Below are 13871 nucleotides of genomic sequence, written 5' to 3'. Positions count from 1 at the left end.
GGGGGGCCGATACCTCGGCCCTTGGAATTAGCCCGGCGATCGCCTCCCTAATTAACAGGACTGGTGACAGTTTCGTACTTAATTTCGCGCCAGAATCTCCTCACGGTGAGGCCACGGATTTCAAATTGTTTTATTCGTATTCAGGCCACGCTGGATCCGCGAAATTGGCTGAAACATGGTATGCTAAGTCCACGCCCCCCCCCCCCTCTATAAAAGATGTACTTCATATTTGCCGATTAAAGCAAAGTTTATCGGTTCTCACCAGCCGCTCAATCGTGGCGCTGAAAGCAGCGCAGTAGCTCGGCCACAGGGCCCTACGGGAGTGCCCCCTTTTTAGGTAAGTATATTTTTTGCCCCGCCGCTGTGGTCTATAGTGGCTAAGGTACTCGGCCGCTGACCCGCAAGTCACAGGATCGAATCCCGGCACCGGCTGCTGCATTTTTGATGGAGTCGAAAATGTTTTAGAACAACCGTGTACTTAGATTTAGGTGCACGTTAACGAACCCCAGGCGGTCGAAATTTCCAGAGCTCTCCACTAAAACCTCTCATAACCATATCGTAGTTCTCAGGCGTTAAAACCAAGATGACATTATTATTATTATTATTATTATTATTATTATTATTATTATTATTATTATTATTATTATTATTATTATTATTATTACATTTGCCCCCCGACCCTCCCGCCCCAAACGAAATGCGGAACAGTGGCTTCGGGAATCGAACACGCGTCCTCCTCGAGCTTATAGCACCGCTACACCTTATAGGTGACAATCCATACACTCTATAAGAAGTAAAGGAGGAAAAAGGGTATCTAGGTTGCTCATTTAGAAGAATAACTAACTTCCCCCACACATTACACCATTTTCGGAGTAACTGTGAAGGAGTAACCACGCTCTCGCGGTTGCTCCCTAAAGGAGGAACAGTTAGCAAAAGAAAAATCTGGTTTTTGGTTGGCTTAACCAGTCTTTCGAAGTGCGTGCTGACATTTGATTTGATGTACGATCGACGTGGAAGAATCGCATTCAGTAATAAATTTCGGAAAATTAGCAGGCAGCACACGGGATTCGAACTCCCGACCACTCAGTCAGCATGCGCGTAGACTAACCACTACACCGCATACGACACCGGCTAAAAGGAAACATGCTTGTGTAAGCACCGATGGGTCATTTGCACACGGCGCGAACATTCCTGCAGTGACTCCAAAAAAAAAAAAAAAAAAAAAACGGGCGCTGTACTCCACGAGGAGGAAAATGGCCCTCCTTGCCGTGGCGCGTGCAATTTTTTGCGCGCATCCCCGTCTTTAGGAGGAGCAAAAAGCCCTCTTCGGGTGTAACTGCGCAGTTCCTCCACAGAACTTTTAATTTAAGAGTGTACCATGGAGGGCTGGTACAACGCGTCAATCAATCCTCTTCTTGTCCCTCGTTATTGGCGCTGTTTTTTATGTGAATTATGTCGTACCAACTCGTCCAAGCAGCCACGTTGGCGTCAATCAAGCAACCATGCAAAGTCCGCACAGCCACGCATGCGTGTCTTACGGTGTACACTATCGGGTGATCGTTTGAGAGTGCTGTGACCGTATTCGAAAGCGGCGAATTCAACAGCTTCAGAGGGGCCCTCTGCAACACTTCTTGAGCGGGGTCAGAAAGCGCTCCCGTGGGGTAATCGTGTCTACCGAGAAAACGCGAGCCAAACATCATAGCGTTGCATGCCTGGCTTGAAATTAACTCTCAATGTCGGCTACGAATCGCTCCCTCTTTTCCCTACAAATGACGCGAAAGGGGGGGGGAGGATGAAAAGGGGGTCAAAGAAGGGGCGGACCTCCCCCCTTTTGTATATAGCTTTCGGCGCGCTCGCCTGCACGGGAGGAGAAAGAGGGCGTTTGAATTGTTGCGACAAATATCTTTAACTCCACTCGTTGATTGATTGATTGATTGATTGATATGTGGGGTTTAACGTCCCAAAACCACCTTATGATTATGAGAGACGCCGTAGTGGAGGGCTCCGGAAATTTCGACCACCTGGGGTTCTTTCACGTGCACCCAAATCTGAGCACACGGGCCTACAACATTTCCGCCTCCATCGGAAATGCAGCCGCCACAGCCGGGATTCGAACCCCCGTCCTACGGGTCAGCAGCCGAGTGCCTTAGTCACTAGACCACCGCGGCGGGGCTTAACTCCACTCGTACCTTACAGGTTCTAAAAATTTTAGTATGCGATTCGTGAAGCATCGTGCATAATTATTAGCGAGACTCCATTAGTGGGGAGGTATTGCTCCCCCTTCAAAGTCGTTCGCGCCTCGAGACACGCGCGTGTCTGGCGGACGGGCCGCATTTAAGTTTAACCACCGAGCGAGAGGTGGCGCTGTGCTGGCACGCGTTTATCATATCACATCATTAGGCGCGTTTATCACACCCCGTGCACAGCTGACATTTGGAATAATCTGGAAAGTTCTTCGAGACGACTACCACACGCGCAACTTATAAAACAAGTGTCCAATAGTGTAATTTGATATTTTTCATTTTTTAATGCTGTTCTTTCGTTCGTTTCTTGTAACCATTCCTGCAATGTCTCAAACATGTTACAGTATACTATCCGTAAATTAACAAGAATCTATATATATATATATATATATATATATATATATATATATATATATATATATATATATATATATATATATATATATATATATATATATAAAATCATCATTATGGTTGGCGCGGTATCGCTGGCAGCGCCACCCTGCGGCGAGGATATAGGTGGCTGCACCGATAGGATTTGGCGTGTGGCGGATGGCGTCCTGACTCGGGTCCCGCGGGATGCGGAAAATGCGGGTCGTGTCTCGTGGGTCCCTAGCGGCGAGTCGAACACCTGCAACGCCGCCTTCGCGTTTTTCGTTTGTTTTTGTCATGTTTTCTTTTGAGTGCCGTACCGGGAATAAGGTTGTGTTGGGCGTGTTGACCACTAGTGACGTTTTTCGTTCGGCTGAAAATATCCTCGATGTAAAGTAGTTCACTGAATGTCTTTGTTCGGTCTGGTTCGACTGCGTCTGTATACTGTCACCGCACGTTTCTAGAGCGTGGCTCATTGAGGAGACCCCCGCACACAGGTATGCAAGTCATGTTCGTCCTTCCTTGTGCTTAGGCGCACGCTTACTTTAGTGGTAAGGCTGAGTCGCTCTTTTATGCGAATTTCACAGAGCCTCCACACCGCTGTGAAACAACTACGCGAACGTGTACCATTTGACTGATCACTATACTGTCTATCTGCGCATCAAACTTGCTATTTTGTCATGTGCGCAGCGTTTATCGTACGAAAAAAGTTATCGCCGAGGTCCCGTTAACATTATGTACTGCCTTTTGCAAACTTCTTTGCGTCAAAGAAGAAAAAAAAGAAGAGAAACACGAGCTTGTTGACTTTGTGGCGAGGTTTCTGTTGATCTACCACCACCTGGCCGCGGGAACGCATACTGAAAGTCAATGAGGCGGCCCGCAAATCTGAACTGGGGCACTCTGGCGCCAAAAATATGACAGAAAAAAAAACGACGAAATAAAATCGACTGCAAATGCGGCTGAATAATCTCCGCCGAAAAGAAGAGAGGGGAAGGATACAATGAGTTGAGAATAGCGGCTGGGGGTGGAGGTGGGGGGGTTTAATAATAATATACTTCGGCTCAATGTAGAACACAGGGAAAAAAGACAAGATGAATGGAAGGGTCTCTTGAGGGCACTGACCTCTCTTTTGACGGTACAATGGAAGCGCACAGGCCGCCGACATTTGAAGACGACTCGCAGTGCATACAGAACGGGCTAACTGCTGAAAAATAGATAAATGACCTTTCAAAAAAAAATGAGAGAGAAGAAATTTAGCGAATGGTCACGTCCTTTTACTTAACGACCGGAAATGAGCGACCCATTCGTTCCATGTGTACGCGGCCGTGAATGCGAAACTGCGGCCCGACCCCGGCGATGTGTATACGTAATCGCCAATCTTCCTTTTTTTTTCTTTTTTGCAAGATCCATTAACTCTGCGAAGAAAGTAATCGAAGTCTTTATTCTCTTTCCGCCCTTTTAACTGCGATCGATCTCTCGATCTTCGATATGCCCCCGAAAGCTTAGAAGTATAGCTATAGAATTAGAACTGACAGACAAGAAAGCCCGGGAAAGTGAATGCGACGTTACATTCCAATTACACTGTAATTCCAATAATCACGATGTAAATCTGAACAAATTAGAGTGGTCGAATCGATAACTTGCCGCAAACGCGGCGCCCTTGCAATCGTCCTTCAGAGCTATAACTAGTTACGCCACTAAAGCAAAGCTTGTATTGCCTCATAAGTGTCGTTGACGCCGCACATGAACCCAGCAAAAAAAAAAGAAAAAGAAAAACGCACCTGCGAGCCTAATTTCAGCCTTCTCCGGCAGGGGCGTAGCCAGAATTTTTTCGGCGGAGGGGGAGGGAGGGGTCAGCCACACTTTATTCGTGGCCTCCGAGATCGCAGGCACGCCGTGTGTTCCCATCATCTCGGAAGCCATGCTTCAATTCAGTTTTGCTCCATTTTTCATGACGTACACCACAAAAAATGAAGGAGCACCGAACGAAATGTGAAGCACTGTTAACTTGTAAGATATTCGCCCCCCCCCCCTTTTTTAAAAGGCATACAGCACGACAGTGGATGGGGTGTACAAATAAAAACGTCCAATACGCGCATTTGTGCCAACAAATACCGCTAAGTTGTGCATTTTGTGTGTTTTTTTGTTGTTGTGTTAACAAAAAAATAAACATACTTGGTACGCACATAAAAATACAAAATCGCATGCTATACTTCTGAAATAACAGAAAAACGGCGAATATATTACTAACATTTTGCAATAGGATGATTACAGTAGAATTCTAAACGCGCATTAATTGATGATCAATAAACGTACAATTTTTCGTTGGTGGAAACTGTTCCAGAGACACACAAAAAAATGTCTCCATGTTTTTACTGATACATTCGATAATAATTTCGGGTTTTCTCAAAGAAGTTTAGAAGCTTTGGAAATCTGTATCAGGGCATCTGTTCTCTCATAATACAACATGGATATGGAATGATACTGTTATTTTAAACATATTAGTGCGTGCGTTTGTATGAGTGCGAGTATATAGAGGCAAGCAAAACTAAACATGTCCGAGGAAGGGGGGGGGGGGGGGGTTGGATTCTCCTGAACCCTATTGGCTACGCCTATGCCGTATGGTGCGCCGGTCACATTCGTGTTTGTATGCGCCGTTTTCCGATAGCTGGGGCTCTCTTTCTCTCAATCGTCAGCTTGTCGGCGATCGGCGGTTCCCGATACGGCAATCTAGTCTTTCACGTCGCTATATTTCGTTGTTGCCCGGATGCTGCCCTGCTAAGCACGTAAATGCAGGTTAAGCTCCCGGCATGGAGGGAGAAGTTAGGACACTGTGCAAGTGAGATAAAAACAAAGAAACGAAAAATACAAAGAGGAAAAGAAGATACAAATCAATAAAGAAAAGAATAACAATGAAGTAATAAATTAATGGAATAAAAGGATAGAAAGAAATGAACAAACGAAACAAATAGATAAATAAAATTGACGAATAAATAAATAAAGATAGTATAACACGGCATGCAGGCACGCAACTAGCTTCACTCGTCCTTATTTTGCCGGCAAGAAAATCTTCAGAACCTTTTTTTCTTTTCAGACAATCGGCTTCCTCGCACGACACGAACGCTACGGCGTGAAGCCAGCTCCGCATAAACGATTGGAGATGGCGCGAGCGGGCGATGACTTATTCGCATCGGCTTTGCAACAGAAAGTAAGCTTGAAGAGGACAGAATTCAATGCGATGAATATTGAACGTCAACGCACTTTTCATTGATTTCAACTCGCACGTAACCGCCGCGTTAGTCAGGCGACCTTTGTCTGAAGTGGACAAAATCCGTGCACTACGCTATAGTTACTGACGTGTTTAACTATAAGCGAGTTACGCCTAATACTGCAGGTTTCCCTGGGCTGTCTTTCTTTTTTAATGCGAATGCATTTTTAGTCGGGCTATGTCAGGCGTCCGTCGGGATCCGTCCACCACCCTCTGCCATTGCAACAGATGCGGACCAACAACACGGACGCTTATCCTCGCCCCTAGCAGCTGGAGCATGTAAGGTCCCTAGATGAAACAAGTTTCCAAGGTAGCGACACCCTCCCTTTTCCTCCTCGCTTATTTGCCTGAAGCGCCCCCTAAAAGGTTCAAAACTTTCATCCAAAAGCGAATGTTTGGGTTCTGTTGCTACGGTGAATAGATGTAAATGAAACAAAATGGAACGAAATAAGACGTAGAATAAACAGTTACCTTTATGAACATAAACGGCACAACACAAGAGCAAGCGGGATGTGCGTTACTCAACCGGCAACGTTGGGCAGTTCTATACTTTACACCACTAGCCATGGCGTCTCGCATAATACATTTTAGTTCCACAGCCGCGGTATTTCGTCCAGTTCTAACTAGTCCACTTCTCCGATTGTGTTTTGTTCGTGCTGTGACACAGTGAACGTGCTTCTTGCTGGATCCTGTAAGTGGCCACAGGGCGTGACGTTGTGACGATTGATTACAACCGGCTTGTGCACACGCAAGAAAAAAAACTACGACCAGACTGGTACGAACACTCGTCCAGCAGCACTGCAATGACATTTTTTTTTTTTTTTTTAAATGTGCCCATTTGGACAATCGTGATGCCAAGTGATTCTGATCCAGTGCTGGGAACTTCCTGAAAAGTGAGAGTTCTACTGGTGAGGTGTCTCGAAGCAGCGCGTTTCGGCTCAAGCGGGAACTGTTCAAGAGTGAAATGTTTCTGAAGATGCGTTGATTACAACCTACAGCTGTTCTGTATACGTGCATACCCACATGTATTTGTACGAACTGGCATGCACTAGACACGCATTAGACGCGCGCCTGGCGTTTCAATAAAAACCGACAAGTGAACTCGCTTCGCAGATCCGCGTCGACATTCGTTGACGGAGTTACACGAAAGCATTCGCGTGAAATGGTTCATAGTTGCACTTCATGGTGCGCTTCATCTCGGAAAGCACGAGGTAAGTTGAAGAGAGCGAAACCATTTTCTGTTGTTTACGGCAACGCAGCATTGCTGAAAAACGCAGATGTTGCATTGAACGAGCATGGCGAAACAATCTTGGTCGACTTAGCGCACACCGAAACGCTCCTCCTCTTCAGTTTATGTTCTAGCTACGATTTTGTCTTTGGTCACGGCGAGAATCCGGCTGGAGCCATATGCGCATGCGTACTCGTTTTGAACCTTTTGCATAATAATAAATAACACCACCAGCCATTTGCAAGATCATGTGCAAGTAATGCACCAATTACAGACGCGGATGGCAGAGAAAAAAGAGGAGTAATCGAGAGAGGGAGGCGGACGGCTCGAGAACAATGAGTGACGCTACCTTGTTTCATCTAGGGACCTTAGGAGCATGTGGTGCGAGAGAGTGCAGGATAGGGTAGATGCAGTGCCTTGCCACTCTTTCTCTCGCCGTTCGCGCTCTCTCCTCCCTGCGCTCCACTTTCCCGTCCACTCGCGTCTCACTCTCGACCGTTCGCTGGCTGGGCGCCTCTCAAGGACATCCCGAAGCGTGTGCTCGAGACGCCGCTGTGAAACGCCAATGCCGAGAACGCTGTTTGTTTTGTTCACTTCATAGTATTCTTCATAGTAACCGTGCAAATTAGCTACTAGAGCTGGAAACGCATACCGCGTTTCTCGCGACAGAAAAACGCCACGTGCACTATTCTTCTAACGCTGAGTTCTCACATGCGAAACGCCGTTATGGACGCTACGCAGTGTATTCACATTTCCCCACGATTATCTTCCGGTAGGTGGGGGCGTTTTTTTCCCAGTGAGAGGCTGTTCAAATGTGTCAAAAATCAAAATCATGCTGACACCAGTGGTCGAAATAAAAAATATGATGGGGCAGCAGTTTCACCATATGTCGTACACCTTTCCAAGGCTCGAGCAATGTTGGCAAGAGATATGGTACTAGCACGGTGTTTTCTGCTCCAGAAAAGCCATCTGAAATCTGCCCTGTTGTACAGAAAAAATTACATCATCTTCCGCTAAAGGGCACCATGTGTGGATGCAAATCGGCGAGAAGATGGTGAACAGCCCTTACAGAAGCTCGTCTACGTTGCTTTAAGCCGGTGCACCACTATTCAGAATTTCAACCTGACTAATGCTGCCTTTGACCATGACTATAGCACTGCTAAACAGCAAGTCCCTCAACGCACACGCCGGAGATGTGAAACGTGATAGCCTGCTAACCACAGCAGACGCTCTCTGTCTCACGGAAACATGAAATGCCACAACACCCACAATCAATGGCTACGAAATGATTGTGTGTACTGAGGAAACGTTTCGTTGCCTTTGCCACCAACTCGGGAGAGAGAGGGAAGAGGAGCATAGAAGGAAAAAGAGCGGGGAAAGTGCATGCACAGTGGGGGAGCGGACACGTGATGGAAGGACGGACACAGGTCCGAGCGAAAACTGCTTTGCATCTAAAAAATGCAGGGTAGCAAAAAGAAAACTGATGGCTGTGAAATTAAACATGTGTCCACTTATGTGCCTTTTAAGAGCGGAATCGTGTACAGAGTTCTCACTTGCAGCAAATCATACCTGGGATAAAGCAGCAGATGCATTAACATTAGCTTAATTGAGCATATAATCAGTCCTTGAAAAATTTTAACACATCTCATCTAGCATCACATTACAATGCCTGTGGCTGCTCTCCGGTGTTCTGCAGATGCAAAGTACTTTCTAGGCAGAGTAGGTAATTAACCTGTGAAGTGATTGAAGCTTTTCATTTTAAAAGAATGGGAGATGGATGCGTGAGCCATGTGACCATTTTCTTTACAGACAAGAAGTTTGCATATCTGCTTGGCACATGCAATGTCAAGAGATATGTTTGAATTTCTTACCGATGCGCACGTGTTGTTAAACGATTTGTTTTTCTTTTTTATGTGCATGTCTGCTCTGCTCGGTACTGTTTTTTCGAAATAAATCTTTCAATTATGAGACAAGGCTTCTCCTGAGTGGTCTTGTATTTCTTAAGTCTTCGTCTTTAGCACTACATCAATCCTGCAAGTTTTCCAACTGGCATAGTATTACATTATTTTGTAGTGAATTAGTATGTCTTGGTAATTCATGTAAAGAACCCCGTGAAAAAAGCTCTTTGTTAGATGTCCTGATTTTTGCAAATGACAACAACTTATAAATAAGTAAACTGAAAACATTGCCTTTAGCACTTGTTGAAATTAAGTGTTTATTTTTATTGACTTGGAAATTCTATAAGCTACAAATCGCTCTGAAATCGGTCTCACAGTGGCCAAACAAGAGTGAACTTTTGTTTTGCACATATTACGAGAGTGAGCTACCTGATGTTTCCCCTTGGTGTCATTAAAAGCTTTCTTTTTCCTTCTGAAAGCAATCAACAAGAGATGCCACACTCATCTGCCTCATCCTCCCTGCGATATATCACGTAAGAATGGAGGGGAGGTATATGCACGAACAATGCTATCTAGCTGTCACAGCATTTAGCATAGTACAGACCAACCTTGATTGAAAATATTGTCTTATATACAGTGTATCCTCTTCAATCACAGTGGCCCCATTTGGGGCCATTGTTTCGAGCAAGTGCAGTTTATATTGAAGCAAATATTTTTTTTTATATCATCAACTTGAATTTCTTACGTGGACAGCCTTACTTTACTTAAGATAAAAGAGATGGTGCTCCATGTAGGGCATCTGTAACACAGGGCAGGTCTTAAAATAGCACTTCCCAGCAAACCTAAACTTTCTTGTCCTCCAAGATTTTTCAGCAGTTTATTCTTACGCAGCATAAGTGACAACACTACTGAAGAGTCATAAATAAGGTTGTAATAAATTTTCAGACATGATCTGCATTGTAAACTACAATTAGTCACTGTTTACCATAATTCAACAATATTAATTACTTAAACTTAATTAAATGATTGAATAGTTTTCATTTTTATTGAACATCTGAAATAATTTTTTTCTATTTTCTTGTACCCTCAAGAGCAAAATAAAGAGGTATGAAACAAATTGACCAGGAATTTTTTTTTTTGAGACTGAAGAGGGCATTCAAGCGCTACAATACTACATGCACATAGGGGAGAAGCTGTCCACAATCATACAAGAAGCTGACAATGGAGATGATACTGTCTGAGGCACAAGCGTCAAACATGGCTAATGAGTGGCAGCCCAGTGGAATCATTCGGTAATAAAATAATAGATTACAAAAGGTAAATTGGTGAGAACAGGCCTACAAAAACCATCCCTTAAAGGGCATAAAATGTAACTCTGACATTGTCAAGGCCATCACTAATGAAGCGTGTTAAAACACCAAAAAATAGAAGTTACAATTATCGCGGCGTTCATCCCAAAACTAATATATGATAACAAGAGAAACTGTAAAGGGGGGTTCTGGGAGTTTCGGTTGCCCGGGGTTTTTTAATGTGCACCTATATCCAAGCCCACGGGCAACATAGAATAATAAAAAATTAAAGAGTATAAATGGTCAGCGAGAAGGTAAGACTGAAAAGAATGTGGCTTGCTCGGGCATAGTTTCATTCCCAACTTATTGCTATATTCTAACAGCTTCCAATCAACACGAGTACCATGGGTCGGTAATCAAGCTGACATCTATTATCGTGTGCTCTCTTTCACAGTAGATGACAGTGGCTATGTAAGCTTGCTGGCAAGCCATCATAATCTGTCGTCGTGAGGAAATGACCCGACCGTAAAAAGAACACGAGATAACGCAGGGCTAGTGCTGTGTGTAATCGTACCCGCTATTTAAGCTTTATCTCTCTCTGTTGTCAATCATTCGATGAGTCAGCTTATCCACCCTGACAACACAATGCCACCTCACGTGACTGGTACTAACAATATTCGCATCCTTGTGTTTGTGCTATGAAAAACTACAGTCCACTAAAATCGAACAATAAATAAGTATACGCTGCAACTCTAAAACCACAGAGAGTTTGTAAATAACCCCTGCGAGACAGTCGTACCAGGTGGTTCTCATTAGAAAGACAGGCAGTAACCAGCTATGTAGGTAAACACTATGCACAGTGAAAAATAAAAAGTTACTACCTTCTGACTAAAATATAATTCTTGACTAAGTACTGATCTCTGACAAAATTCGTCGGAACATTCAAGTTTCCTCTCGAGAAACCGGTGGCTATCAATAATAGCCATTACCAACATGCAAATGTGAATGACGTAACGAAAATGAAAGTACTATACAGAAGAACATTCATTTACATGGTCCGGCTAAGAAAAATGTTGGTGGATCTGTGTCTATTAAAGCGTTAAGTGCGAAATAGATTATTTGAGTGAGTCTGACTGTTGTTTGCTCACCTATAGTCTCAAGCCCCACCTCTGCCCTTTTGTTGAGCCCTTTTAGTTCATATTATGTTTTACCAACATGCTCAAAGAGGCACGTTAGTGAACCATATTCACCCCAGCGTCTTTTACATCATTATCAAATGTTTTCCACCAGTTTGATGCACTTGTCTTTGACCAAAATGAAATTAACACACAACTACACCACAGCAAACGTAGGGTACATGGTTTGTTTTGAACGGTACTGCAATAATTATGACCTGAACTGAAAGTAAGTGATGGGGATAAATAGGGACCCATTCTATTGGCAGGATCCAAATCCCCAACTTTGGAATTACACGTTCGACGCCCTACCATTAAGCTACGATGGCTGGTGTTTGTCTGTTCACGTCACTTTTTTCGCGTCGAACACAGAAACGAGCACCCGAATGATTCCCCTCACTTCGTATGTCCTCACCTCGGCCATACATAAACTGCTTGTGCTCTCCGAAGCCAACGTCGTGGAGCCATTTGAAAACGTCCTCCTGGTCCTGCTGCTTGATGAACTCGTCGCTCTGTCGAATGGCGAGGAACGTCAGCACGAACGTGGCCAGGGCGCACAAGACGGCCGACGGGAGGCGCGCGGCGAGCCATATGGACGGATGTGACATGAACGTGACCGTTACGCCGTTGCCCCACAACGATCCTGGAACACAAATGGGTGGGATCTAAGCGTTTATGCCTCCCGTGACACCTGCAACAGCTTTGTAAAGTTTAAAAAGCCCTGAACCCTTTTCGCAAGTAATCACGAAATGACCTCACTATCAGAGTTTCTCGTCTCCCAAATCCACGTCCACAAGAAAAGCTTTTGTATCAATCGAGAACGTGCGGAGTTGAAGAGATTTATTGCGCACTTTCTTCTCTCCTTCCAAGAAGCACAATGGAAGCTAATCGGGGAAGAATGGCAAGCAAGACATTTTTGTGCACGAGTTTGGCTCGTTATGTAATGTTCGCAGACTATGAAGTGCTGCCCCACCACATAGAGGTATGCCGTGGTAAAAAGCGCATATAATCCAAACGGCGCTCAAGATTTATGACAGCAACTGGTTGATTGGACATGCACGCTGTATGGACGCCTTTGTTTATCATTCAAACTTTCAATTTACTGTGAATACACAAGCATGGTTATAAGCACACGAATTGGCTGCAGCAATTACAAAATGGTGTAGGACAACGCAGAGCGCAGTTTTCTTTCCTGTGATTGCACCCTCATGCTTTAGGTCGACTGTAACGGATTCCCAACAAGCCAAAGCCTCTACCATTGAAACTTTGCCTCGTGTGTGGTCTGCTCGCTTCGTATGTAACGTGCGACCGCGCCGCTGACGAGTCCTGACCACAGCGGAAGTGTATGCACCTCAGTGAGGCCTGTTTATAAGCGTTCACTGTTTGCAAGCGTTCACTAAGCGGGAACGCTTGCAAAGCTTATTAGAAACGAGTGATCGCGTATGAGCAGGTCTTCTGAACACTTCTGCGAGTCTTCTCGGCCATGACAATGTTCGACAAAGTTTCAAAACTGCGCGAAGCGGACGGGACGAGAACAGGGCCTCATACGTACAAACGAAACGCATCGTGTGTACGTATGCCTTCCTGCTTTCGTCACGTCTTCTTCGCGCCGTTTAAAAGCATTGTGAAGCGACTGGCCAGACAACGTGCCTTGCTGTGTGACAACGCGTTGAACGAACTCTTCAAGCACACCTGGAGATCACACCGGCCAGCTGTTTCATCAGGAGCCGATCGCGCGAAAACAAACCCTTAGCTATTTTCAAAACGTTGTCGATCGCAAGACTTAACGGCAACGCGCCGTCAGCCGCTGGTCGAGTGACTCGCTGCGTGATCTGTAGGTGCATCGCGGCAGCGTCTCTTACCCGACTGTGCGTCCATATCTCAGGAAACGGTGGCGACGGAAGCTCCCACGCACGCATTTGCCCGAAGGCAGTGAAGCGTAACCATAGGAGATCGACGGTGCGACACGGGGCCCAGTTCCCTTCCGAGGGCGCGTTCTCGCGAAACTACGCAACCCCTACAACGTCGCGAAGAGCATCCAGACGAGTCATTTTTCGTGGACGCTACACTCGATACGACGTGTAAACCAAGAAGCCACTCCGCTTCGTCGAAGCCAACTGTTGTTGCGGGGAAGGTCTTGTGACACGCACACACAGGCGTCTGCTGCTGTCGATGCAGCGAAGCACGGCGCATTCACTAAACCGCGCACGCCGAGTACACTGCAGCACGACAACTGAATGCGGCACTTTGCTCGTGGAAACGATGGCGCTTGCGGCATTGATTCGGCTGATTTCGAAGCGATTAGCTCTACCGGCACGGTCTTTCTGAATAAAAAAGTTCCCTACGTGCGTACGACGAGACACTCAAAACACAGAAAAAAATTTGTGCAACTTACGGC

At 45.3% G+C, this 13871-nt stretch overlaps 1 protein-coding gene across 1 annotated transcript in view; it reads right to left on the bottom strand.

Moving 5' to 3' along the window:
* LOC119166823 (apoptosis-resistant E3 ubiquitin protein ligase 1) overlaps positions 1 to 13489 on the bottom strand; it is an 89193-nt gene extending 75704 nt beyond the window's left edge. The window contains exons 1-2 of the mRNA XM_075867447.1: positions 13336 to 13489; positions 11889 to 12116 (exon numbers count right to left, since the gene is read on the bottom strand). Coding sequence (XP_075723562.1) covers positions 11889 to 12116; positions 13336 to 13351 — 244 coding nt within the window. The 5' untranslated portion in view covers positions 13352 to 13489. The remainder of the gene's footprint in view (positions 1 to 11888; positions 12117 to 13335) is intronic.
* Between the last annotated feature and the right edge of the window lie 382 nt (positions 13490 to 13871).

Source organism: Rhipicephalus microplus, chromosome 6 (assembly GCF_043290135.1).
Source record: "Rhipicephalus microplus isolate Deutch F79 chromosome 6, USDA_Rmic, whole genome shotgun sequence".
NCBI classification, from domain to species: Eukaryota; Metazoa; Arthropoda; class Arachnida; order Ixodida; family Ixodidae; genus Rhipicephalus; species Rhipicephalus microplus.
This window is presented reverse-complemented; position numbering and strand designations above follow the sequence as displayed.